This window comes from Camelus ferus, chromosome 13, assembly GCF_009834535.1.
Source record: "Camelus ferus isolate YT-003-E chromosome 13, BCGSAC_Cfer_1.0, whole genome shotgun sequence".
NCBI classification, from domain to species: domain Eukaryota; kingdom Metazoa; phylum Chordata; class Mammalia; order Artiodactyla; family Camelidae; genus Camelus; species Camelus ferus.
The window spans coordinates 39,534,820-39,561,239 of NC_045708.1; the positions used below are offsets into that span (position 1 = coordinate 39,534,820).

The window sequence follows — 26,420 nt, forward strand, 5'->3', positions numbered from 1 at the left end:
GGCCATTGTTTATCAGGCTTCCCCACTTGGGATTTCTCTGCTTCCTCTCTGCCCTGCACTGGGTCCCAGTGGAAAGACTATGGGGCTCCATGTGCTGGTTCTAATCCCCAATCATGTGTGACCTTGAATGAGTCACTGCATTATCTCACACTTCATTCTTTCCTCATCTGTGACCTGAGGGTGCTATTCCCTCCTCCACGACTGGGATAGATGTCACGGATAAACCTGGTAAATGTCACTCTGGATGACTATGGCCTCGCACTCTTCCTGCACTCCACCTGGGGCTCAGTTTCCTTGCTCTGGCATCAGTCCCCTACCCTCTGGAAGACTGGACCATGCTCTCTGCCACAAGGCTTCTAGTCCTCCAGGACCTGGGCTCTGTAGCAGGTCTGAACTCTGGAGTCCCTCCCGCCTCTCATTCCACTGGGGCTGAGCTCCTGAGAGCTTGGTGCTTCATCTTCTTAAAAAACAGACTAGCATTTTCAGAAGAGGAAATAGAGCCAATTCATAAACTTGGGAAAAAATATTTGACTTGAGCAATTAAAAGGTAAATTAAAACAACAGTCTGGAGCTCTTTTTCACCTGTAATTTTAAATGTAAAATTTAATAAAAATTGTTACTATAAATTGCTTGTGGTCATGAGATGAAACTTGGGCTCTGACCTGCTTAGGAGGATTGGGGATGGAGTCCCAGGGTGTTTGGCCTTTTTTTTCTTTTTGTCATAACATATATTTTACATCAAATTTACCATTTTAACCTTTTTTGGGGGGGTAATTAAGTTTGTTTATTTATTTTTAGAGGAGATCCTGGGGATTGAACCCAGAACCTCATGCATAATAAGCATGCAGCGCTACCACTTGAGCTATACCCTCTCCCTCCCTGCTTTCACTTCTTTTGAGTATATACCCAGAATGGGATTGCTGGATCATATGGCAATTCTATGTTTGTTTTTTTTAAACTACTATACTTTTTTTTCCACAGGAGCTGCACCATTTTATATTCCCATCAACAATGCACAAAAGTTCCAATTTTTCTATATCCTTGCCAACACTTGTAATTTGTTTCTGCTTTTGCTTGTTTGTTTTCTGTTTTTGTTTCTTTGTTTTTTATAATGGCCAACCTAATGGATGGCTTTGACTTTTGATCTGACTCTGAGGAGATGAATAGGAGTTGGATGGGGAGGATAGGTTTATTTCAGCAGCAGGAAAGGCATATGAAATTGCTAGATCTTTGCCAGTGCAGGGTATGCCTAGGGGCAGAGCAGCCCCCTAAGGCTGAAACTTACAGAGCATGGAGAAGAGATGGCAGTGGATGAGGGCTGAAGGCAGTGACCACAGTCCCATCACAGAGGCCTGAATCCTGGCTGAGAAGCCTGACTTGACTTTGTTGAAATAACATATGGCTCCAGAATCTGGATGGGTTAGAAATTCTTGCAGACTTAGTTATGAGCTTCATATCTGCAGTGGGATGCTTACTAGATGTGACCAGGGCAAGTTACTCTCCCTATCTGATCCTTAGTGTCCTCTTCCATATAGTAGGGGTTGGAGAAAATTGCAATGGTACCTACAAGAGAGAGTCGGTTGCTGTGATTAGTAAGTTGCTGTGATGGGGAGGCTTTGGGCTGTTAGAGCAGACTGCTTTGCTGCAGAGCTGACACACCCTGGCCTGCTCTGGCCTGCCTGGCAGCAGAACTCCCAGCCCAATGGACCTTGGCCCTTGGCCTATATCCTGTGGTTATTCCTCCATGAATCTCAGAGCCACTCATACTGGGAGAAAAGCAAAGCAGCCCCAGGCAGGGCTGGGCCTGAGAACCCCTGAGCAGACCCAGAGCTGGTTGCAGGGCCTCCCCAGTGCACTGGATGTGGTAGTGTACACAGCCACATCTCACTGATTCCTCAATACGGCATCTCCAGGAGACCACAGTCACATGTCACAGACAAGGAAATTGAGGCGTGGCCAAGGTAACTTGCCCAAGGCCACCAGCTAGGAAGCAGCAGGGCCAGGATCCAAACATGATTCTCTTTGAGGACTTATGCATTACTGGAAAGTTGGACTAGATTCATTTATTTGTTCACTTGTCACTGAACAAATATTTACTGAGCATATACTATGTGCCATGTACGGTACCAGGAGTGAATGAGACAGTCTCTGTCCCTGGACCTTCTTTAAGGCCCTTTTCCAAGGACTGGGAATGATCTCTTCTTGTCCTTCTGCTCTGTGCCAGGAGCATACCTAAATTAAGTCATTTAATCTTCACAGCAATCTGGAGATATAGAGATTATTATCTTTATTGTTTTGTATTTTTAAATCCTATTTCTCTATTTTCTCCTTTAAAATTTTTTTTTTTTTTTAATTTAATGGAGGTATTGGCCATTGAACCCAGGACCTCCTGCATGCTAAGAATGTGCTCTGCCTCTGAGCACCCTCTCCCTCCATTAGGTCTATTTCACAGATAAGAAAGCTGAGACTGAGAAAAGGAAGTGACTTGCCCAAGGGTGCACTGCTGGGAAGGGGTGCGGCCTGTGCTTGGCTGACCTGGGGTGGCTGTTCTGTATGTGTCCCCAAAGCCTGACACCTCTAACCTTCAGCTCAGCAGTGCAGGGTGGATGCTCTGCCAGCCATGGCCATGTGCCCGCCCAGCCTGTGACCCGTGAGTCCGGCTCATTCTCTCAACTCTTTTCTTTACTTAGCAAGTCATACACACTCTTCAGTGTTGAAGTTTGGAATTCTCCTCCACCAGGAAGCCTTCCCTAACCTACCCACCTACAGCCTAGGACAGAGGCCTCCTTATCTCATAGACCTGGCCACTGTGTATCTTTGTTTTCCCCCACTAGACTCTCAGCAAAAGTTCCACATGTGGGTCCCAGGCATCTGCACAGTGTCTGCGAGGAGTGGGTGTGGGGGTATCTGGGGGAGGAAGGAGTCCAGACTCCATCCCTGGAACCCTCCCTCCTTCCTGGCCTCCTTATTCCTGCCCTCCATGCTCTGGCACTCTGGCTCTCCTTGCCGGTTCCCTCTTTCTCCTCCTTCCCTCCTCAGTCGACAAAGAACGGGATGCCCTTTGCCCAAGTCAAGCCCTCTCTGTGGACCTCAGTGCTCCCACCAGCATAAGGTGCACATTAAGAGGCCTTTCCGCTCTACCAAGCCCCATGCCGAGCGCTGGGATAAAGCAAGAAATCAGAAACAGTTCCTCAGCAAATGATATAAAACCCGATCAAATGGCATCCGTATTAACCACCATGGGGGCCATTAAGTCTGCAAGCCTCAGGGAGATTTCTGGCAACGGTAGCGGTGAAAATTTGCATAGCCAAATGGAAAAGTCCAGGGATCCTGCCGCGCACTAGCAGGGACGCCAGGAGGGCAGGTACGCAGCGCACGGTCCTCTGGAGGGTCACAAATCACAAGGCCCTGGTTGCCGTGGCAGCGGTAGCAAGGTGGCGGTGGGGCAGCGGCCAGCCCGCCCTGCGGGCGCGGAGGAGTCTGGAATCCCCCAGTCGGAGTCCCCCAGTCGGAGTCCCGCGAGGACCACGCTGCGGTGGGACCGGCGAGCGCCATGGCCACCAAGTGGTTCACTGGGGCGCCCTTCGGGGTGCAGAGCCACAGGTAGGGTGCGGCGGGGGTGGGGGGTGGGGAGAGAGCGCCCACCGATGCGGGGGCTGCAGCCTAGGGAAGGGGGAGCCAAGGGAGGGGGAGGGCTGGCAGTGAGGAGTGCGGGGGCAGGTCTTTCTCTGCCCCTCCTGCCTGCTGCACTTCCCTGCCCAGAGTACTTTTACCATCGTTATTAAGTTATTTAAAACCATTTTAGGAGCACCTACTATGTGCTGCTCAGAGAGGCCAAGAGGCCTGGCCTATAGGAGGTCACTCAGCTCGAAAGTCATGCGCAGGATTTCAGCCCAGGTGTCTGTCTTCATTCATACATACAAATGATACACATCCTGTATATGTATACCACCTGCGATATACATATAATCACCTACTGTGTGCCAGGCACAGCTCCACCATCTGGGAATAGAACAGTGAACAAAACAGCAAAACCCTTGTTCATGAGCTTGCATTCTTGTGGGAGGGGTGCTTGGAGTAGATAATAAAAAAGAAAAGTATATAAAATGTTGGATAGTGATGAGGGCTATGGAGGAAAAGGAAACTGGGAGGAGGAGCTGGCAAGTGCTGGAGGGCAAGGTGGGGGCTGCACTGAGAAGGTGACTTTTGAGTCAAGGCTGCCAGCAGGGGGTGACGTGACCAGGCAAGGGTGGAATCTAGGGAGAGGGAACCTGGAAGGATGAAGACCCCAGGGTGGAAGCAGCCCTGCTTATCCTTCATGGGCCAGCTCCAGAGTCACCTGCCCTAGAATGCCAACTCCCCCACCCGCCAGAACTGCCCACGCCAGGGCTGGGTGCCAAGCATTGCCCTCTCACGGGGTGTCCTTCCATCCCAGGTTTGATGTCTCCGCTGTTTATCCCAACCAGAAGAAGTTCAGCACCTTCACAGAGGCCCCGTACTCCAGGGCTTATTCCATAGACGTGGTGAGTTTGTGGACCTCCCCTGACTCTCCCAGTGCTCTGGCCACTGCCCCTCTAAGTGCCCCCCACCATGGTGGATGAGCCATGCCCCACACCCCTCTGTGCCCTCAGTCCACAGCCCAGAGCTTGTGGCCTTGACGTGTTTGATAAACGCAAAACTGCCGTGAAAACAGCATGGGTCGGGGCCACAGAGACCAGGGCTCCATTTCCAGCTCTTGCACTGACTGGCTCTAGGCCCTTGAATGGGTTAGTACCCCTCTGTGAAATGGAAGGTGCCCAAGGATAGGGGAAGTCATGGTTGCACCTTGAGTGCCATGCCCTTCGGTGCCAGGCTTGGTGCTGGGGGATGGGATCCCAGAGGGGCATTGCCTGTCCATCCCCAGGCCAGGGTGACAGCTTGGTAGGGACTTGCTCTGTAGGTGGGCTGGTGGGTGTGGCTGGTCCCCGCTCTGACTGTGCTCTGACGCAGTCCCACATAGGACCTGGGTCCTATGGCTGCAAGGAGACCTGCTTCAGCAAGAAGAAGCTGAAGAAGGAGGTGGGCACAGGCTGGGCCAGGGCCCAGGAAGCCACCCGGCTGACCCAGCTGCCCCACTTCCAGTACCAGACCATCATGAGAGAGAAGCAGCTGCAGGTGAGGCCCCCGGGACCATGCCCCACCCCACCTCTGGTGCCAGATCCTTCTGTCCAGTCCTAGCTGCCCCCAAGGTGGCCTGCAGTGCCCTCCCAGGTCCAGGTAGAGCTCATCCTTTAAGGAACACATCATCCCCTGGGCTCTTCCCCACATGGGCATTCCTAAGTTTAAAGTTTTCACCTCTGCTCTCTTCTCTTGGGGCAGAAAGAGAAGCTGGGGCCTGGCTCCTACAACTTCAAAGACTTCTTAGAACAGCTGCAGCAGAAACCGGGCAGCACTCGGGGGCTGCTCAGCTCTGGGGAGATTCGCTTCCGAGGACTCATTGGGGTAGGTGGTCTCATACACGGACTGGAACCCCTGCCCTACTGCCACTCTCTGTCCCAGGAGCATGCAGCCTGGGTGGTACTGGAAGCACCCTTCCTCGTGCTGTCTCCCTCCCAGTCTTGGCCTAGGCTCTCCTCTGGGACTCCACAGCCCCCTGCTTTCCAGGGCCACAACTTTGAGCCCACTGGCTGTTCCTGCATCTCCTCTACCAGACCAGGACTCACTGCTGGCAGCGATGGATCTGGTTCATCTTTGAGTCCCTAGTACAGAGCCCAGCATGCATTAGGTGCTCAACATACTCATCCATCTATATAGCCATCCATTTAGGCAGCAGATAATGGTTGAGCGCCCCCTAGTGCCATGTACCAGGCCCTGGGGATCCTGCAGTGACAAAGACAAAGTCTCTGCCCTCAGGGAGCTGTGGTCCTCATGGTAGAAACAAGAGCACAAAGAAGCAACTCGAATATAATCAGGGCCATGAGGAAAAATGAGACAGGGAGAGATGGTGAAGGATGGTGGTGCTATTTACAGAGTATTCAGGGAAGACCTCTGGGAGGAGGTGGCATTTGAGCAAAACCAGTGGTAGGTGAGCCACAGAGACTCAGAATCTGAGGGTGAGGGCAGGAAGAGGAGAGAGCAGAGAAGTGTGGACCAGGGCACGAGGACATTCGGACAAGGTGGGAGCCTCGGGTTGGATGCCAAGTGCTGTGGGAGGACAGTGGAGGGTTTTGACACGGGGAGGGCTGACATACGCGCTTGTGGAGGTAGGGGTTGGAGACGTCCAGATGGGAGGCAATAGTGCTGAGAGGGACTGCAGTGGCATTGGTGTGGGTCAGGATGGTCGTCCTGTGTGTGGAGGGCACTGAGTGAGTTTCAAGCTCAGTAAGGTCACGGGGAAGGGGGCAGGACTCACACCCACATGGAACAAGCTCTGCTGTTTGCTGACTGCCCCTCCTCCCCTGGCCCTGGTGCTCTCCACCGGACAGCCTTGTCCTCCTACTCCTCAAATGCGCCCTCAGTGCCTTCAGTGGGAGCTTTGCTCCTGCTGTTCCTTCTTACCAGGAATGCCACTCCTCCCTCGGTGACCCCTTCACCTAAGGACCTACTCATCCCTCGGCTCTCAGCTCCAAGGTCTGACCTGACCCCATAAGGTGACACCTCCCTTCCCAGGAGTCCCGATTGTGGTTGTGTGTTTGGTGTCTCTCCCTGACGGCACAGAAGCCCCTGAGGGTGGACCACACCTGCCCGGTTCGCTCACTGCAAAATTCCCAGGTCTTAGCAATGTGCCTGGCACAGAGCAGAGTCTCCGTGGACCAAGTGCAGGCCTGCCTCCTAAGTACCAGGTATTCCAAAACATTCTAACTTTTTACAGCCACTCCAGACAAGGCCCTGGAGCTCAGAGAAGATAAACATCTTGCCCCAGTGGAACATCCTACCCAAAACCAGGGCCTTTCTCCTACACCTCACCACCTCCAAACCTTCAATGAAACCTGGAAATTACTCCTTGCCATGTTCGGGGGACAGGCGCAGGCATCCTCAGGTGCAGAAGCTGTAACTGCGCTGTAGCAGGGAGTGCCTGGAGGCATTTAAAGATGAGTCATGACAGCTAAAGTAATGACAGCTGACACTTAGCACCTACCATGTGCCAGACACCCTTCTAAGCACTTGAGTGTACTAATTAATGTAATCCTCACAACCTAACCCCCTGAAGCAGGCACTATCAGCCCCACTTCACAGACGAGAAAACAAGCACAGAGAGGTTTAGTGACTGCCTAAGGTCACAGAGCTACTAAGTGGCAGAGGACGGATTTGAATCCAAGTTGTCCACACATAACCATTATGTTTCACCCATAGGCTTGACTCACTTGGATTTTGTTCCTTGACAGTCTGTGGGGGGGCAGGGTCTAAGGTCAGGCCCAGCCCCGCTGATGGTGGAGGGGTTCAGGGAACAAATCAGATGCTGTCTGTTTCCTCGTGTGCCCCGACCCCCAGCTCTGGGGCATCAGTGAGTGTTGGCTGTGCAGAATGAAGGTCCCATGGCCTGTCTCTCCTTTCCAGCTCTCTTCTCCCCTCTGGTCCCCATATCTGCCCCTGCAGTAACCTCACTGGGCCCTGCGGGATTTCTCCAAGCCACTCTCCCAGGCTCAGGGCTGGACGGTAAGTTCAAGGAGGTGGCACTGCCCTTGTGGGCAGAAGACAGCCGCTGGGGAGGTCACAGCCAAGGCCTGGTTTTCTCAGCCGCCATCTTGCTGTGAGACCTGGGCTGGGAACTTGATGGCCTCCTCTGGTCTCTGCTCCCTCCAGTTGTCCCCCTTGCTGCTGGGACAGGCCTACAAATGCCACCTGCGTGGGGTGCTGACTTCTCCTTGGGAGTCTCCCCAGTGCCAATGCCAAAGCTGTGGGTGCCTGCTCCTGGGCTTGGTGAATCCTTCCCCAGGGAGGAGGGGGCTGTTGAACCACACCCTTGCAAAGCCAGTGCCCTCTCCTCTGGCACTGGGCTCTGCCTCCACTCCCTCCCTAGTGCCCTCTGCCTTCTCTTGGCTCTGAGGATGCTGGGCTCTGCAGCCCTGGAGTTCCTCTGCCAGTCTCCCTCCAGGGCTCCTCTCTCCCAGCCCCGTCTTCCCTGCCACTCTTTGGGGGGGATCTCTCTTGCCCAGCCAGGCTCCATGCGCAGAGCTCCAGATCCCTACCCCAGGGCCCCCCAGGACCCTCAAACTCTGCCTGCCTCCCTGCCCCCAGGTCAGCGTCTCCCTCAGGCCTGCTCTTCCCAGGGAATGGCACCACCCAGTGGCCAGAGCCAGAAACCCAGCGGCACCTTGTTCCCGCAGTCGTGGGGATCTGCCTCCTGTCCTCCTTCCATTCCCATGGCCTCCACCCAGGCCTAGGCAATGCTCCCCTCCCCACTTCCAGCCCAGCCTCATGACTGATTTCCTGGTCGCCTACCATTGCCCAAGTCACCTTCCTTAGCACCCGCACATCTCAGAATCAGGTCTGGACTCCCCAGTGCAGCCTTCAGGGTCTTCCTAACTCCTTCCCACCAAACCTGTCTCAAGGGTGCTGCTGTTCTGGCCCCCTTGCCTTTGCCCCTCTACCAGGGGGGACCTGCCTCTCTCTCACCTGTCTTCTGGGATCCTTGTCTTTCTTCAGAGTCCTGTTAAAACAATATCTTATGCTTTGTTGACAGAGCGCCCAGCACTGGGCTCCACCTGGTCTGTGAGCTCCGCAGGGAGCAGCGGCTGCTCTCACCCCTTTGTTATAATCCTCACCTCTAAGGTCTCCGGAGATGAGCTCATTGCCCTCCGGCCCCCAGTGCCTGCACAATGCCTGGCAATCAGTAGAGGCTCAGAAAACTCATGCAGGGATTTTGCAGTTGGAACCCTTGTGCTGCCCTTTTCTGGAGGTGGGACCTTGACCGGAGGTTTGCCTCTCTGAGACTCAGTTTTTCCATCTGTTGATTGCGAATGGCACTGATTTGATCTCATCAGGTAGCCTCCAGGACAAAGATGTTAAGTAACGCTTGTGAAGCACCTGACACCTGATGCCCGGACCCACCTTCCTACATTGGGGCTTTTCTCCTGAACACACCTGGATATCTCAGGCCCTGGAAGGAGGCAAGGGAAGCCTTCTTCCTCTGAGAGCAAGCAAATCTGATGCCTGCAGTAGCCTGACTCTCCCCACCTCAGAGTTCCATGCCTCTTCCTGCAGTCCTGGGCAGCTTCTGGAGGTGGGCAGGGTTGAGCCATCCATGGAGAGGCAGCGACCCCATGTGGCTAAAAGGTGCAAAGCAACAGCAAACATCCTACCAGGTCTTGACCCAAAGACCCACCCACCCACCCAGCTACAGTGCAGGGTGGAAATCCTTACCCCACGTACAAAGGCTAGATTTCTGACCCTGGCAGTTGAGGCCCCAGGTGATCATTCCAGCCACAGTTCTCAACCTCTCTTACTTCCTTCTTCTGCCCCCTCCCACAAAGACAGCCACCCCACCCTAACTTATCTGGCATTGGTGCCCACTATGGACTGGGCACATGCAGGCAGCTTTATAACATTATTTCATTTCAGCCTCATTACCCTGGGAAAGTACAGCTATCCCTATGCTAAATATATGGACCCATGGGGCTAAGAAAAATTAGGTGGTGTGCCTGAGGCCACTCAGCTAGGAAGAAGCAGAGTCAGGATTTGAATCTGGGACTTCAGATCCCTCCAGGCCACAAGCACTGCTCACAGCACAGGGAGAAACCCATTCATGTAAATGCAGGGCTGTGACACAGGGGTGTCGTGGATGGGGTTTCTGAGACCACCAAAGTAAGCAGCTGTCTGGAGTGAGAGGGGAAGGAGGACTTCATTCCCAGGAGAGATGACATTCACGCTGGTGTTGCAGGGTTAGCAGAATTTTCCAAGGTCAAGAAGGCAGGAAGGGCATTTTGGGTGGCAGTAATGGCAGAAGCAAAGGCAAGGAGGTTGGCAGAATGGCATGTGTTTGGGGACCAGCATGGAGCCCACTTTGGCTGAAGTGTCAGATGTAGGAAGGGAGCAGGTGGGATAAGTTGGGCAGACAGGTGGGGCCCCAGTAAAGAGTCTGAACCTGGGACTGAAGGTCTGAGCAGCGGTGGAGGCTCAGAGGCCAACAGTGCAGTGCTGGGGGCTCTGACAGTCCCAGTCCCCTCTGCAGGGCATCTCTTCCTCAGGTGCACTCAGCAGCACAAGGAGTGGGACTAATGGCCTTTATGTCCCTTCCTTCCCCGGCCAGAACTACTATCCAGGCCCTGGAAATTACGGGGAGAAGGGCAACCCCTACACGAAACTGGAGGAGAGTGCCTGGAACCGGTCTCATTCTGAGGGCCTCATGTGCAGGATGACCAACAAGCCACCCCCCTTGGCTCACCAGGTATCACCCTACCTGGCCAGGCCTCACCTGCCTTCCTGTGAAGCCTTGAGGGGAGACTCCCAGGGCGCATGGGGACCCCGCAGCCCTGAGGAGGGGGCGACGGACCTGCAGGGATTGTCCTCTGTGCTCCCTTCCAGGGGAGTGGTCTGGCCCCTGGCACCTACACCATCAAAAGTGGCATCGAGGCGTACCTGGCACAATCCACGGGCACCCGAAGCCTCTATGACACGTTCTCTGGTGACCGAAGCAAGCCCCAGCCTTTTGGATATCACTCTGTGCAGGTGTGTACCCGGGGGGCTGTGGGAGTGCATTCCCCAAAGGAAGATGGGCCTCTCTTTTCCGCACCACCCTGTGTGCTAGGCTTTGCGCAGGGCCCTGGACAGAGCCGGGACTTGAACCCCAGGGTGTCTGCATGACTTCACTGCCAGTTCTCTCTCCTGTGCACCAGCATGAACTGCAGAGAAGCTGCAGGTGGCCGCAGTGTGAGGCCTGGAGGGGAGACTGGCCGCCAGGCCTGCAGGGACCTCTGCAGCGCAGGCCTGGGCATCCTGCTGTTTTGGAGACACTTCCCAGGCACCGCAGACCCAGCTAAGCTGTCTGGGTTAGTGGCAGTGCTGTTAACGAGGCAGAGAACTGGAGGGCCGGGAGGGGTCCAATTTTAGCTCAATGCCCCCTTTCCTGCACCCATCAAGTTTCTGTTATGTGATCTCTAGCACTTTGTGCTTTGCCTTCATAGCAATGGAACTTTAAGTATTTATCTCACTACCCGTCTGTCTCCACTCTGCATTCGCTCATGTATACCTTGGGCCAGATCATTGTCCAGGTGCAGGGGAACCTGCCCCCGTGGTGCTTACATTCTAGTGGAAAGGTAAACATAAACATGAATGAAAACAATATAGAGTGTTAACAGGGAGTTGGTGCTACGGTAAAGGGCATTGGGAGTGCTAGGAAATGGGGAGGTAGAATGTTGAAATACTTCTGGACCAGCTGGTAAAATGCCATTGAATGAGTCCTACAACCTGGCTCCTCCCCGGGGCCTCCCAGGCCTCCTCATGACCAGCTACTAAGGTGTCCTGCCCAGCATAGCAGGGGCCTTGGACCCTCCTCAAGCCCTACAGCCAATGCCCAGGCCATATGGTAATTTGTGTTATCTAAAACTTAATAGACTTTTTTTTTTTTTTAAGAGCAGTTTTAGGTTCACAGCAAAATTGAGCAGAAAGTAGAGTTCCCATGCATCCTCTGTCCTCGCTACACACCCAGCCTCCCCACTGTCAATCATCCGCCCCAGAGCGGAACATTTGTTACAGTCGATGAATCTGCATCATTACTGTCCAAAGCCCATCATTTACATTAGGGTTCATTCCTGGTGGTGTACGTTCTGTGGGTCTGGACAAATGTAAAATAACAAGTCCCAACCAGTATGGTATCACACAGAGTAGTTTCACTGCCCTAAGTATCCTGTGGGTTCCTGCATCATTCTGGTTTTTAAATATTTGGACTATCGTGCTCCTGCTTAGAACAGCACCCGGCTCAGTAAATGTCCATGAAACGAGAGAAAGAAACAAGAAGTAGATGAAGCAAGCTGGTTGCAGGGTGTGGCACGCAGAAGGGGCTGTTAGAGATGCTGTCAGACTGGCCCCACCCCTTCCTGGGGGGCTGTATCTCCGTCGCCCAGGTTGGGCTGGGCTGGCCTGGCCATGGGACACTGGCAGACAGGAGAGGTTGATGCCTCACTGGACGACCTGCCTGTCTGATTGCTGGTGAGGGTCCAGAAACTCGGCTCTGCTCTTGCTTTTCCTGGCATAACAGATACCTTTTTTTCCTCTGTTTCTCAGAAAAAAAAGCCCAGGGAACTGATGAATTTCAAGAGCTTCGTGGAAGAACTGAACTCACGTCACAATAAGAAGCGTGGAGTTTTTTCAAAACTTCCCCGCAACCCAGAAACCCCTACAGAAAGAATTTACTGGGCCACCCTTAGCCAGTGTCCCCGAAAGCTAGTTAGTGCCCCCCAACCATGGCCTGCCTTCCTTATTCTCTTGGAAGAGGGCTCTCCTGCAGGGGCAGGGTTGGGGGGTGGCTATTTCAGGGGAAAGCTCCGCCTTGGGTGTCAGACCTACCTGCTTCCCAGTTCTGGTCTTGCACTTACTGGTCACACTGGGTCAGTCTCTCTTACTCTCTGAACCTCAGTTCACACGCTTGTCCCAGGAGCGAAACCTGGTGTCTGTGAGAATTCAGTGAGGTTAAGTCCTAGAGCCTGTGGCATGGAGCCTGGCACCAGGGGAGAGTCCAGCCGCCACTAATCTCTGCCCCCGCCCCCTCCCCCGCAGAGAGGCCAAGGGGAAGACTGCTGCAGGGCGGAGTGTGGATAAGGTGCATGCCCGGACAGAGGGACACACACCTGCTCTGTCCATGGGACTGGTGGGCTCCTCTCTGGGGGCTCGGCAGCCAGTGGTCTGAGTAGGCCCTGGGCTTTTAGTCGGCCCTTCAAGCAGGGTCTGCCCCACCTCCTCGGGAAGGGGAGTGGGGAGCTGCTAAGGGCTTGGGAAGGGGTTGGGTCCAGAAGAATGAAAAAGGGTTCCAACGTTTCCTGAATGCCTGCTCTGGGCCACTGAGGAAGGGATCATCATTTGCATTTCACAAAAGGAAACTGAGGCCCAGGGATAGGAAGGGATTTGCCCAGGCTCCCCAAGGGGGAGAAGGAGGCAAGATTAGAACCCAGCTCTTCCAGCTCCTAAGCCTGTGTGGCTTCTGCTCCTCAGGATGGGGTCTGGAGCATTTCTCTGGACCCTGACACACTGGGAGGGCCCTTGGAAACCTGGAAAGAGGTGTCAGGCTGATGGGTGGGGGACAGAGTGGGTGGCATGGGTCCTGAGGGCACCTCTGGGCCCCTTCATCCCTGGAGAATGGGCTCCTGGTGAGTTGGGAGGTGGCTGAGTACCTTCCCCAGTCCTTGGCTCAAGACCCAGGGCTGCCAGGTGGGTGAGGTCAGCTGCCTGGAGCCCTCACCTGCCCTGGCCCCAGACTGACCATCAAGACCTCTCCAGCTTTCAGCCTTCGTTCCTTACCCCTAGGCCACGTCTGGTCCAGGTATGTGGCTTCCTCCAGAGAAGGAATGCAGACACATCAAGCAGCCACCATTCCTGCTGTCCTCCAAGCGGATAGGCATACAGGACTATCAGATGATTTTGGGAAGCTGGGTGAGTGGGTCTGGGTGGGGCATACATGGTGATGAGCAGGAAGTTGTCTCTTGCCTCTGCAGGCAGCTCCCAGGCCTCCTTCTCCCTGGGAACTGATGCTCTCAGGGAGTCGGATCCCACCTCCTTTCTCTGCTGGGGACTAACACCCACTCCCGCTGTCTCGTTTCTCTAAGGCAGTGGTTTTCAAACTTGAGCAGGCATGAGCATCATCTGGAGGGCTTGCTAGAACACAGGTGGCCGGGCTCCATGCCAGAGCTTCTGATTCAGTACGCCTGGAGTGAGGCCTGGAATTTGCATTTGTAACGAGTTCCCAGGTGATGTGGATACTGCTGTTCCAGGGACCACAATTTGAAAATCACTGTGCTAAAGGGACATCACCCCAGAGCCCTTCCACGCTCTTATTTTCCTAGGGGAGTGCTCCCTCCATTCTCTTTGTGTTTGTCTTGGGGCCTCAGGGGCAGCGGGGAGAGTTGGCCCATTCCTCATCCCTGGTTGAGCAAGGACTCCTCTGTCTCTTCCCCTCTTCCCCACTCCCCAGAGGCAGCCATCCATCCTGAGTGTGTAATGCAATCTTCAGTTTGTTGGTGTTCTTGTAAGACACCAAGTTCTTGGGTTCCTGTGTCTGCCTTCTTCATTCACCAAATGGCACAGGGCATCAGCCTCATCCTGTTTCTTATTCCTACCCTTCAGTTTGTAAGCACATCTTTTATTGCGGTCTAATAACCACACAGAAATGTTTGTGAGTTCTAAGTGAACAGCTTCATGAATTATCACAAAATGGGCCCACAGTGGAACCACCCCCAGAGCACTGAAGAGCACATTTCTGGCACCCTAGGGCCACCCCCGACCTCTCTCCCTGTCCTGACTTCCAGTAACACAGGTTTGTTTTGCCTGGTTTTGAACAGCTGTGTAGTTTTAAGCTGTGTATTTCTCCTGAGTTCCCTAGGAACATCTTGCTTATAACCTGACTGCCTTCCCACGAAGCTCCCCCTGCCCTACCCCCCCCCCACCCCGAGCTCTTTCCATTCCATTCCACTTCCTCGCTTCCCGAGCAATGACTTGGCCCCAGTGTGCCCACACCCTGCCTGCCCTACTCGGTTCTTATGAGGTCCAGCTGCTCAAGTCTCCCGTACCTTCCCTTTTCCTGCCTCCAGCCTGTACCTGCTGCAGGGGAGAGGATCTTCGCTTGGGGACCCCAAATAAGATGTTTAGACAAGAGCCAAATGACCATGTCGCTACCACAGGGCTAGCCACTCCAAAGTGGGAGGGCCGATGTGAGGTCCGGTCCAGAGGCTGAGTTCGCCCTATTCCAGGGCAGGAGTGTCCCTCTGCCTGCACACCCTGGCCAGGAGCCTGCTCCCTGGCAAGACAGGTCTTTCCCTTGTTGGTGGCAAGTCTGGCTTCACATTGGACTAGTGCCTGATTTCTAACGTCTCCCAGTCTACCCTTGGGACAGATCCTGTGCAGATGGCCGGTTCCTGCATCCTGTCACTCTCCTGTCTTCACTGGTCACCCTGGGCAGGCTACATCTCCTCTCTGGGCCCCTCCGTTGGTGCCTCTCATATGCACCACCTGGGTTTCTGGGTGGGCTGGTGTATTGATTTTCTAGAGCTGTCACTCGTTACACTGGTTACATTGGATTAAGGGCCCACCCTACTCCACTATGACCTCATCTCAACTGATTACATCTGCAGCTATTTCCAAACAAGTCCATTCTCTGAGGTACTGGGGGTTAGGACTTCCATATATCTCTTTGGGGAACATAATTCAACCTTTAACAGATAGAGCAGGGAGGAGTCTGTGAGGAGGCAAGGAGGCTGAGATCAAGTCTCCAAGCCAGGCATCTGGTTTGCTAATGTCCTGTCTCCTCTTCCGGTGCAGAACCCCGTAGGTGTGGGTCGCTACCTCAACACCAGGCTGTTAGAGACAAAGGACCATCGGCAGCGGTACCGGTCCCTGTTCATGGGCGGATCCAAGCGCTACCCCTCGGACCCTGCCCGGGACAGGTTCATGCAGTGAGTGCCGCTGGAGCTCCAGCAGAGGGGCGAGGGCACAGAGGGGCTCACTCTGGGCTGGGCTGGGGAATCCCCCATCTTGTGCTTGGTTCCCGTGGGAACACAGATGCTGCCCCTAGTGCCAGCCAAACACCTGTCTGTAGGAAGAGTTCAGATCCTGGCTCTGATGCTTACTGGCTGTGTGAGGTGGGGCACGTTACTTAACCTCTCTAAGCCTCACTTCCCTTAACTGTCAAATGAGCAGAGGACTGTGGAGACCCAAATGAGATACTCTTGTTTAAAGCTGATGGTAAAGAGAAAAGGAACTCAATAAATGCTAACACCTCTACCCACAACCCACACAGTCTAGGATTGCCTCGTGTGGCTTCATCACAGGGGATCTGTTTCTTGGCATTCAAAACAGGGTTGGTAAAACTCATCTTATAGGGTTGCTGTGAAGCCTAAAGAAAAAATACGTGGAATTCTGTGGCTAAAACAGCACGCAAAAATTAGCTGTGCCATGTTTTATTGACCTAAGTTGCCATCAGTTGCCATATAATCTCAATTTCAGAAATGTTAAAATGCGAATAAGCACGCACTATAGAATGGGAAACTCTGTCATTCCGTCACTGGAAATTCTGGTGAGGGCCTGGAGACCAGATTCTGGGGGCCAGATCTCTCAGGGAAAACCAGCTTTTAAATATGTTTTATCAAAGTAGTCCTGTATCTTCTTTCTTGATCAACACCTTTGTTCTGGTGGATTCCTTAGGAGGTAACGTTTTTGATAGACAGCAAGCCAGAAAAAGATTCTTTTTTCTCCCTGCACAGCTGATCAGTAGTCTGGTTGGAAATAATATTTTAGTTGGAAATAATTTTCCCTGGGAATTTTGAAGGCTTTGCTGCATTGCCTTCAAGCCTCAAGCATGGTTGTTTGAGAATTCTGATGCTATCTTAGTTTCCTGTCCTTTGTATATAAACTGCACCTTCCTCTCTGGAAGCTTGTAGGATCTTCTCTGTGTCCCTTGTGTTCTGAAATTTCATGACGATGGGTGTTACTGTGAGTCTGCTTTCCTCCATTGTTTTGGGTACTTAATGGATTCCTTCCTTCTGGAGACTCAGGACCTTCTATTCTGGGAAAATTTTTTGTGTTCTTGTGCTTGGTGGCTTCCTCCTGTCTGTTTTCACTCCTCTCTTTGGTTGGTAGACATTCTGGTTTGATGCTCTGGTTTTCTTTTTTTTCCCCTTCTTTCCTATTTCTGCTTTTTCTATCCTACTTTCTGGTAAATCTTCCTCGTCCTTTTATTCGAACCCTGCTATTGTCTTTTGAAAATTTGGCTTTCATCTTTTTTAGTTTCTGAGAGTTCTTTTGTGTTGTGGAGTGCATTTCCCCCGCTTAACTAGCCTCCAGTTCCGTGCCATGTGTGCACTGTGTTCATTCATCTAGGGATGGCAGTGACAGTCTTCCTTCAGTTTCCTTCCACTTCCCTGCATTACCTCCACTTCTTCCCTGTTCCTTTTCTTCTTTCACTTGTTCATATTTGAGAGGAAATCACTAAAAAATGCTATGAGTCTGGGTAGGCCTTCACTGGTGATGAAGGAAAAATGGATGTGGGGCTTGTGGGGGGCCATGTCCCAGGTCTTGAGTCCCTGGGATGTGCCCCACCAAGTGTGGGTCCTTGGCTTCGTGCAGGAAAGAATTCAAGTGTGAGCCACAGTTGAGTACAGGTAGATTTATTTAGAGAGATACATACTGCATAGGGTGTAGGCTGTTTCAAAAGGCAAGAGAAAGGCCACGAGGTGTGGGGGTTGGGTGCTCGGGTTAAAGTAAAAGTAGGTACACACTCCATAGACAGAGTACGGGGCCGTCTCCAAAGAGGAGGGAGTGAAAAAGGGCTGCTAGGTGTGGTGTTGCCAGTTTTTATGGGCTCAGTAGCTTCACCCCCCTGCAGGTGGGACCCTTCCAACTACCCTGGGGGAAGGGGCTGAGATTCCCAGGAACTGGGCTACCACCCACTCTGACCTTTTGTGGCTAGCCTTGGGACTGTCATGGCACCTGCGGGCATGTTATTCACCATGCTAATATGTTACAATGAGCATATAATGAAGCTCAAGGTCTATTAGAAGTCAAACCTCCTGCTATCTTAATCCTCAAGGCCAACTGGGAGTTGACTCTTCCACCATTTTGGTGTTAATTGCTGTCATTCCTTGAATGGCTGTGCCCTGCCCCCTTCTGTCCTGTCTCACTGGGAGTGAGGGGATGGGGATTCTGTTGGGAGACCCTCAATGTCAATGTTTCTAGGTATTTTCTCTGGGACCATTCAACTTCTCTAGAAAAGGATCCTGCATCCTGGGGGGTAGGGGATGGTGGTGAGTGGGGTTGCTGGTGTTTAGGGGAAGGAGGTTGGGAGTCTCCATCAGTATAGGGACTTCCACCTCCTCCCTCTATTCTCACTATGGTGCCTGTCTGCCCACCTTCCACTGAGCTGGTCTCCCCACCCCCAGCCTCTCTGAATACTAGTCTCCTGCTGGGTGGGTGAAGAGTGTGTGGTGGGGAGTGTCTAAGTTTCCCCTTGTTTTCAGTCATCAGTCTTGTGCCTGCTTTTTGAGATACTGGTGTCTCTACTCCAATTCCTGGGCCTTCCCTGGGGCTTGTGGCAGGAGCTGGCAAGCTTCTCTTTGGCTCCCCTACTGCAGGCAGCTTGCTCTTTGACTCTCTCAGCTCTGCTGACGGCTCCCTGCACTTTGCATTTCCCCTAAATATGTTAACACCCTTGTCCTTTGATATTTCCCCTCCTTTTCTTGTGTGTCTATTTAAAAAGAATTCCTTTATAGTGCTTTTACTGAATTACAGGAAGGAATAGAGGGAACAGAGGTAAATGCACGAATTCATCTGCCTTGTTTGATTGAAAACCATATGGACCACTTTTAGTGTGCAAAAGCATGTTCTTTGCCTTTTGAGCCCAAGGTGGTTAGCCTTCTTGACTAGTGTTCAACCAGGACCAGAGAGAGGAGCAGCTTGCCGCAGGTCACACGGCTGGTAGTGGCAGAGCTGGAACTAGAATCCCCTAGAACTTCCCCTCCTAGAGCAGGGGGCTTTCCCCACACCAATGCCCACGTGAGGATTTGGAAGGTTGCTGGGAAGAGTGCCATGCTCTGATTCCTGCAGGGCCACCCCTCCCCAGCCACCCTGTCAGCAAAGCCCCATCCTATATACTGTTTGCTCAGTGAAGGGCTCTAGGGAAGGGAAGGATGCCCCACCCACATTGGACCTTCAACTTCCTCCCCCTGAACATCTTACTCCCCCTTGGGTCCAAACTGCCCCTTTCACTGCTGTTAAAACATCCAACACTCAGGCTTGTGAGAGTTACAGGATTTCTCTTGTGACCTGGCTTAGAATTCTGTGTCTCCTACTTAGCTGTGTGACCTGGGGCAGGTTGCTTGGAGACAGATTTTCTCCTGAAAAGTGAGAGTAAACAAAGTAACCACCTTGTAGAGTCTGCTTTGAGGACTAAAGGAGATTATGCATGTAAATGTGCTCTTTCCTGTGGATGGTGTTTTGTAGGTATGTTGTACATGCTGGCTCCCTGACCCTTTAGCAGCTGCTATGCCTTGGCAGAATTCTGTCTCATTAATATAAGGGATAAGTTCTTTCCAGAGGCTTAAAATGCACATCATCCAGGAAAGAAAATATATTGGCTTAAATCACACTTTGTTGTCAAAGACTCAAGGAAAAGCCTCTACTAAGATGGAGATTCAAAGACTCAAGGAAAAGCCTCTACTAAGATGGAGATTTGATAGGGACAGGGGAGAAAGAGGAGGGCATTTGAATCCTGAGGGAGGGTGGGAGCTTTGAAAGAGGAGGCCCAAAACAAAATGTGATAGTGAAATACTAAAGGTTTTTCATGAAGTCAAGAACAAAACAGGTATGCCTATATCACGGGCATTATTCAGCTAGCAAATGCAGTAAGACAAGAAATTAAAATGTTGGTAAGGAAGAGCAAAATCATCACAATTTATAACGATATGTGTGTTTACCTAAAGAAATCCAAGAAGTTTCATTTTAAAACTGTAAAGCTAAGGAAGTGAGTACAGTGAAGTGTGTTAAAAAAAAAAAAAGTTTCCTCTGACACTGCAGCCACAACAAATAGATAACTTCATTGAGAAAAAGAAAAAGATTCCATTCTTAGCCACACAAACAATAAAATACATTGGGATAAACTTAATAAGGTGTATTTAAGGCATAAATGAAGAAAAATATAAACCTTTACTAAAAGGTGTTAAAGAAGGCCCAAATAACTGGAGAGAATACTATGTTCATGGATGGAAAGACTCAGTGATCTTCCTCATCAGTATACACATTTAGTGCCATTTTTATCAAATTGTAAGGGGGCTGGTGGGGGAATCTGATACATTTATTATAAACGTTGTCTGAAAGAATAAATACATATTAATATTAAAAATAGAATAACAATACATTAAAAATACATAGCCATATGCATGGACAACACACTATGGAAGACTAGGCTGCACACTGTTGACCATGGTTACACCTGGGGGGTTACCAAGGTCTTTTGCATTTACCTGGTTTTATTTCTTAAATGTTTGAATTTTTCAAAATAAACATATTATTTTTATAATCAGAAAAAAAAAGCAAATAAAAAAGGACAAGACAGACTGCACAAATTATAGGTTCTCCTTGTACACCCACCTCCAGCCAAGAGTCACCCTTTGTCTTCCAGACCTCAGGTTTCCCATCTGTAAAGGGGGAATAATGTATACCCTGCAGAGACATGGACATATATAATTAAGGCTTATGAATGATACTGAATGGAAGCTAACCACAGGTGCCTGTGGTTGTCTGTTGGTCAGGCTGGTGCATGATTCTCCCTGGGGCTGAGGTTCCTTGTTCATGAAGCCCTGATTCAACTGGGCCCTTGGGTCAGGAGGACTGTGCCGCGAGGCACAGAAGGTGGGTCATAAGTTGGGAAGGATTTCCTTATACACTCTTTCATTGATCGATTCATTTGAGAGACCTGTTCTGTGCTTGGTTCTGCCCTCGGTACTGCTGAGCTGCTGATCGTTTTTAGGTGAAGAGGAATGTTCTCTCATTCACTGAGTTATTCATTTCTGGGCTCATATTTTATTTTCTAAGACTTATTTTTTGTTTTCTGAATGTTCCTTTTAGTAACAACGTGCTCCTATTTCATGGATACAGTGCTTCCTCATCCTTTGAAGGTATTATTAGACAAGCTTGCCTGACATTGTCCTTTCCCCCCTCAAGATTTCCTTTGTGTGTGTATGTGTTTGTTTTGGCCTCAATCTTCCGTATTAGCAATTTTTCTCAAATATCTAGTGATCTTTGACTACGTATTCATGTCCAACTAAAAATCCCACTAAAGGCCCTGGGACACTTACTGACCACGGGCTTCAGCATAGGATGACCAAGCTGGGTGTTTTCCCTGGGGGAATTTGATGTCAGTGATGTTAGATATTTTTCTCTTGGCCTTGTTGTGGAGAATGCTCTTCTGGGGGTTGCAAGCCTGACTGCTGGGGCTGTAAGGGTAGGAGAAGAACCTAGAGGTCTCCATATTTAGGGACTGAACTCCCATTTGATTCCCTGCTTTTTGTCTTTAAATTTTTTTTTAATGGAGATACTGGACATTGAACCCAGGACCTTGTGCATGCTAAGCATGCACCCTACCACTGAGCTATACCCTCCCCAAACCTATGCAGTATTCATAGTTTTAATTGCTTTAAATATTAAACAAGACAGATTGAAACCAAAAGAAGCAATCATTCAACTCTAGAAGTTTTTTAAAAATCAAAATAAAGGTTTTAAAAAGCAGGAGTGAAGAGTTAATAAGAACAGTTGGAGTCTGGAGGGATGAAGGCGTTCTCATTGGAGCCTCACAATTCCTCCTTGTTGACGTGCTATTTTTAATCCCTGCCTTGGGCTTCAGGGTGGTGGCCACGATCCAGTGTGGCTGTGGATGGAAAAGTGCAGAGTCCGCAAGGTGTAGAATACTAGCGTCACCTCCAAAAGTTTCCTTGTGCCATTTGTAGTCAGTCTCCACCCCCTCCCCCTGCCCCTGGCAACTACTGATGTGATCAGCACCCCTATAGTGTTGCCTCTTCCAGAATGTCATATAAATGGAATCATGCCGTATGTAGAATTATGTGCGTTTCATTTTGCATGGTGTTCTTGAGATTCATCCAGGTTGCTGCTTGTATCAGCAATTTGCTCCTTTCTAGTGCTGACTTGTCTTCTGTTGAATGAATGTACCATGGTTTATCCAGTTCCAAGGAAAAGGACATTTGGGTTGTTCCCAGCCTGGGCAATTCTGAATAAATTGGCTATAAGCAGCCACACGCTGGTCTTTGTGTAGACATATGCTTTTGTTTTTCTTTGGCAAATATCTAGAGTAGAATTTCTAGGGCGCTTGGTATGTGTGTGTTTAGCTTTACAAGAAAGTGCCAAGTTATTTTCTGAAATGGCTGTACGAGGTTATAGTCCCACCGGCAATGTATTTGGGGTCTAATTGCTTCACATCTTTGTCAGCATTGGTGCTATTAGGTTTTTTTCCTTCCAACTTTAGCCATCCTAATAAGTGTATTTCCTTGTGGTTTGGATTTGCATTTCTCCAACGACAAAATGTGGGGCATCTTTTCATGTACTTCCTCTGTGTCTCTTCTTCTGCACATTAAAAAAAATGGTTGCTTGTTCTCTTCTATTAAGTTTTGAGAGTTTGTTATATATTCAAGGCATCTATCCTTTATCAGAGATATGTTTTGCAAACATTTTCTTGCAGACACTCAGAAAGGTTTAACGGGAAGTAACTCTTGTGTTTTAAGGACGTGTTCTGTGGCATTGTAAGGTAGGGGTATGGGGTGGGGCCAGATAGAGACCAGGAGGCTGTCTTGGTGTCAAGTGAGAGCGGAGGCTTTGAGCCAGGCCAGGGGCAGTGGACTGGGGAGGAGTGAAGGGCAGAAGGCATGGAGATCCAGCAGATGGCACTGAAGGGCTCTTTTGCCTTGTGAGCCCTCCCTCCTGCCTGCCTTCTTTTGACAGATACTTGTGAACACCACCTTCCAAGCACAGGGACAGTCTAGGTAAAGGGGAGATATCAATAAATAAACCAAAGTCTTGTTTAAAAGGCAGGCAATGAACAAACACATAAATATGTGCAACATAACGGCTGGTAGATGCTGTTGGACACACAAAGCAAAGGGGTTTTTATGAAATGCCATCTTCCAAATGGCTCCTGAGATGGAAGCTAGAATCCTCACATGTCCCACTCTTAGGAAAGAATCAGAGCAATGGGAGGGACACCAGACTGTGGGCAGGGGCTCTGGGCTGGAGTTCTGGTCATCGGGGTGACCTCAGGCAAGTTCCCTCCTTTTTCTGGTCCTCAGTACCCCTCACAGGGTGGCTAGGTGATCTTTCAGGTGCTAGGATTTTGTATTCAAAGCTCTTTCAAACCAATGTGGGGGCTCTGATGAGTCAAACCAGGTGCAAAGTAGAGGAATCTCCTCTTTAGAACCAGGCTGTTTTGTTGGGAAAGCTCTGCAAGTCACCCATTTTGGCCTCTCACCCAGTGTAGGACCCCTAGGAAGCACAGCCAAGCAGTACCCGCTCACCCCCGACAGGCGCTCCGCCAAGGAGGGAAGCTTACTCCCTTCCAAGGCACCAGGTCCATTTTCTCTCTCTCTGTTTTTTTAAGGGAAAGAATCACACCTTTTACTAAGGGGAAGTGCCCTCCAACTGTGGATCATAATTCAGATCCTATTCCCTAAAGCCGCGCATGAAGGACAGCCTGCAGTGACCGGAGGACCCAAAGGCCTGAAGACAAATCTAGGAATGGGAGGATAAAAGTGGGGATGGGGGGTGGTCTTGGAGAAGGGACACATGGGACGCCTGGGAGAGGGCAGAGGGGTGGTGGGATGACATTTACTGGCGACATCAACCCAGAAGTCACCATGTCTACTGTGACAGCTGGGGACCAGATATCTTTTGATACAAGAGATCAGTTATCCTGAGAATTCAAATCAGCCCATGAGATGAACATGGAAGCCAGACAGCAGATGGACTAAAGGGGTGGAATGTGGTTGACACTCTTGGAACCCCTTCTATTCTAAAGCCAAATTGCTTGACTCTCTGTTCATTAAAATCCAAAGAGAGTTGGGAGAGTGTAGTATATGTCATAAGGCAACTGTAGGGCCTCTCCAGGAACACACTGTCTCCATCCCAGGATGCTTCTGGGAGCTCAGCAGGACCAAAATTCTATGAGGAGGCTGCTGACCACCAGGCAAGGTGCAGCCATTGGGAACAATCAGTTCCACCCCCAAGTCTAGCCCAGATGTGGGTCTGTGGGGGTTGGTCTCAATGCCCTGAGCTTCCCTCACTGTTTATGGACAATAAGAGATTGGGTGGGATGGAGGAGTGTGTCGTCCCTATAGAAAAAGAAACTGAGACAAAAATACTTCAACAGTCGTCAGAGTATTAGTGCCTTGCAGAAAGCAGTTACTTCCTCATTCATGTTGAAATGATGCTTTGGAAGAAAGCTGTCTTTATTCACAAGCATGTTGTCAATTGAAAAAAAATCCTATCAAATTCTCACCTAGTTGATAAGCCAAACTAGGGGCAAACTAGATCTAATAAGTCAGCAAGGTTTCAGGAAATAAGATCAATATAACCAAATCAACTATTTGTATATACTAGCAATAAAAAATCAAAAATTTAAAATTTAAAATGCCATTTATAATAGCATCAAAAACTATGAAATACTTAGGTATAAATTTGACAAAAGATGTGAAAGATCTGTGTACTGAAAACTGTAAAATATTGCAGAGATAAATTAATAAAGACCTATAAAGGGAGAGATATACCATGATCATGGATCAAAAGAATATTGTTAAGATGTCAGTTCCCCAAAGTTGATCTATAGATTCAACGCAGTATCAATCAAACCCCCAGCAAACATTTTTAAAGTGACAAGCTGATCCTAAAACTTACATGGAAATACAAAAACATAAAATAGCTAAGACAACTTTGAAAAAGAGGAGCAAAGCTGGAGGATTAACATTACCTTATTCTATGATGTGGATTTGGTGTCAGGATAGACAGATAAATTAAAGGAATGGGATGGAGAATCCAGAAACAGACCCACATTTCTATGGACAATTGATTCTCAACAAAGGTGCAAAGACAATTCATTTGGAAGAAGAATAGTTTTTTCAATAAATGATGCTGAAACTATCAAATGTCAATATGCAAAAAAATGAGCTGTGATCAATGATTCACATCACAAAAAAATGAACTCAAAATGAATCATAGGCCTAAATGTAAACCCTAAACTATAAAACTTCTAGATTAAAAACATATAGGAAGGAAATCTTTGGCCTTTGAATGAGGCAGAAATTTCCTAGATACAAATTTAATTACAGTTGACCCTTGAACAACACGGGTTTGAACTGTGTGAGTCCACTTACATGTGGATTTTTTTCACTAAATATGTGCTGCAGTACTACACGATCTGCAGATACCGAGGGCCACCTGTAAAGTTATACACTGATTTTAAACTGCACAGAGGGTCAGTACCCCTAACCCTGTGTTGTTCAAGGGTCAACTATATTTGTTCTTTTATAGAGCATACTTTGGAATGGTATGAACAAATTGTTAAACTGGACTAAATAAAATTTAAATTTGTTTATTCTGTCAAAGACACTATTAAGAGAATAGAAACACAAGCTGAAGACTGAGAGAAAATATTTGCCAATCATATATCTGACAAAGGACTTATATCCATATATATGTATATGATGACTGTGTGTGTGTGTGTGTGTGTGTGTAAGTCATTAAGGAACTGCACATTAAAACCACAATGAGATACCACTATCCAGCTATTAAGATGGCTAAATTACAAAGACTGACCATACCCAGTGCTGGTGAGGATATGAAACAATTGGAACTCTCATACACTGATGGTGAAAATGTAAAATGGTACAATCACTTTGGAAAATAGTTTGGCAGGTTAAAAATTTAACCATACACCTACCATAAAATGCAGCCATTCCTCTCCTATTTACCCAAGAGAAAGGTGAGCACGTGTCCATGCAAAGGCTGTACAGAAATACTCCTTGCCACTTTTTTCGTGGTAGCCCAAATGTCCATCAACAGGCAAATAAACAAACAGCTGTGGTATACCCATACAAAAGTCAAGACTAACCAAACTGAGCACTTTAAATATGTGCAGTTTACTGTATGTTAATTACATCCTGATAAACTGTTACAGTTTGGAAGAAACTAATGAAAAATAACAACTAAATGCAATGTAGGACTCTAGGTGGGATTCTGGAAAGAACAGAAACATTAGTGTTAAAACTGGTGAAATTCAAATAAAGTCTGTGCTTTAGTTACTATTATGCCAATGTTAATTTCTTGTTTTTGATAATTTTACTATGGTCATACAGAAGATGTTAACATCAGAGGAAGCTGGGGCAGAGGGATGTAGAAACTCTGCACTATCATTGCAACTTTCTGTAAGTCTAAAATTAGTTCAAAATAACAAGTTAAAAATGTATGCAATAAAACTACTTGAAAAACCTGCTTTACCATATAGGGTAAATACATTTTCAAAGATATCTATTGTCTATCACATTACTCACAGCCATGTCACATAGAGGAAGCCAGCAAACTAGGAATGCTTGCCTTTTGTAAGAAAAACCTGTGAAACAACTTTAAATCAGGCAGTTCTTTTAAGTACTTTGCCATGAGGTCCCAGTGAACTTCTGCATGTTACAAAAGTCATGCATGCTGAGAGGGGACATCCACCTGTAATAGTGGAAGGTTCTCCAGCCACCATG

At 49.4% G+C, this 26,420-nt stretch overlaps 1 protein-coding gene across 2 annotated transcripts; it reads left to right on the top strand.

The window, feature by feature from the left end:
- Positions 1-3,404: 3,404 nt before the first annotated feature.
- On the top strand, positions 3,405-23,579 carry LEXM (lymphocyte expansion molecule). Of its 2 annotated transcripts, XM_032494779.1 has the most exons (10): positions 3,405-3,603; positions 4,436-4,523; positions 4,990-5,154; positions 5,359-5,481; positions 10,229-10,366; positions 10,504-10,647; positions 12,202-12,363; positions 13,438-13,563; positions 15,445-15,578; positions 23,279-23,579. In XM_032494779.1, the coding sequence occupies exons 1-10, from the start codon at positions 3,554-3,556 to the stop codon at positions 23,349-23,351; spliced, it is 1,203 nt and encodes a 400-aa protein (XP_032350670.1). In that variant the 5' UTR covers positions 3,405-3,553; the 3' UTR covers positions 23,352-23,579. The 2 variants fall into 2 exon arrangements, with proteins under 2 accessions (XP_032350670.1, XP_032350671.1); XM_032494780.1 differs by lacking the exons at positions 3,405-3,603; positions 5,359-5,481; positions 10,229-10,366 and having other exon boundaries at positions 4,315-4,523.
- Positions 23,580-26,420: the final 2,841 nt, after the last annotated feature.

Bases quoted from the DNA above. Each gene is read 5' to 3' on its own strand.
- LEXM (XM_032494779.1), top strand. From the start codon at position 3,554: ATGGCCACCAAGTGGTTCACTGGGGCGCCCTTCGGGGTGCAGAGCCAC. The intron at 4,524-4,989 runs GTGAGTTTGTGG...GCTCTGACGCAG, and splicing joins GGGCTTATTCCATAGACGTG to TCCCACATAGGACCTGGGTC. The intron at 10,367-10,503 runs GTATCACCCTAC...GCTCCCTTCCAG, and splicing joins CACCCCCCTTGGCTCACCAG to GGGAGTGGTCTGGCCCCTGG.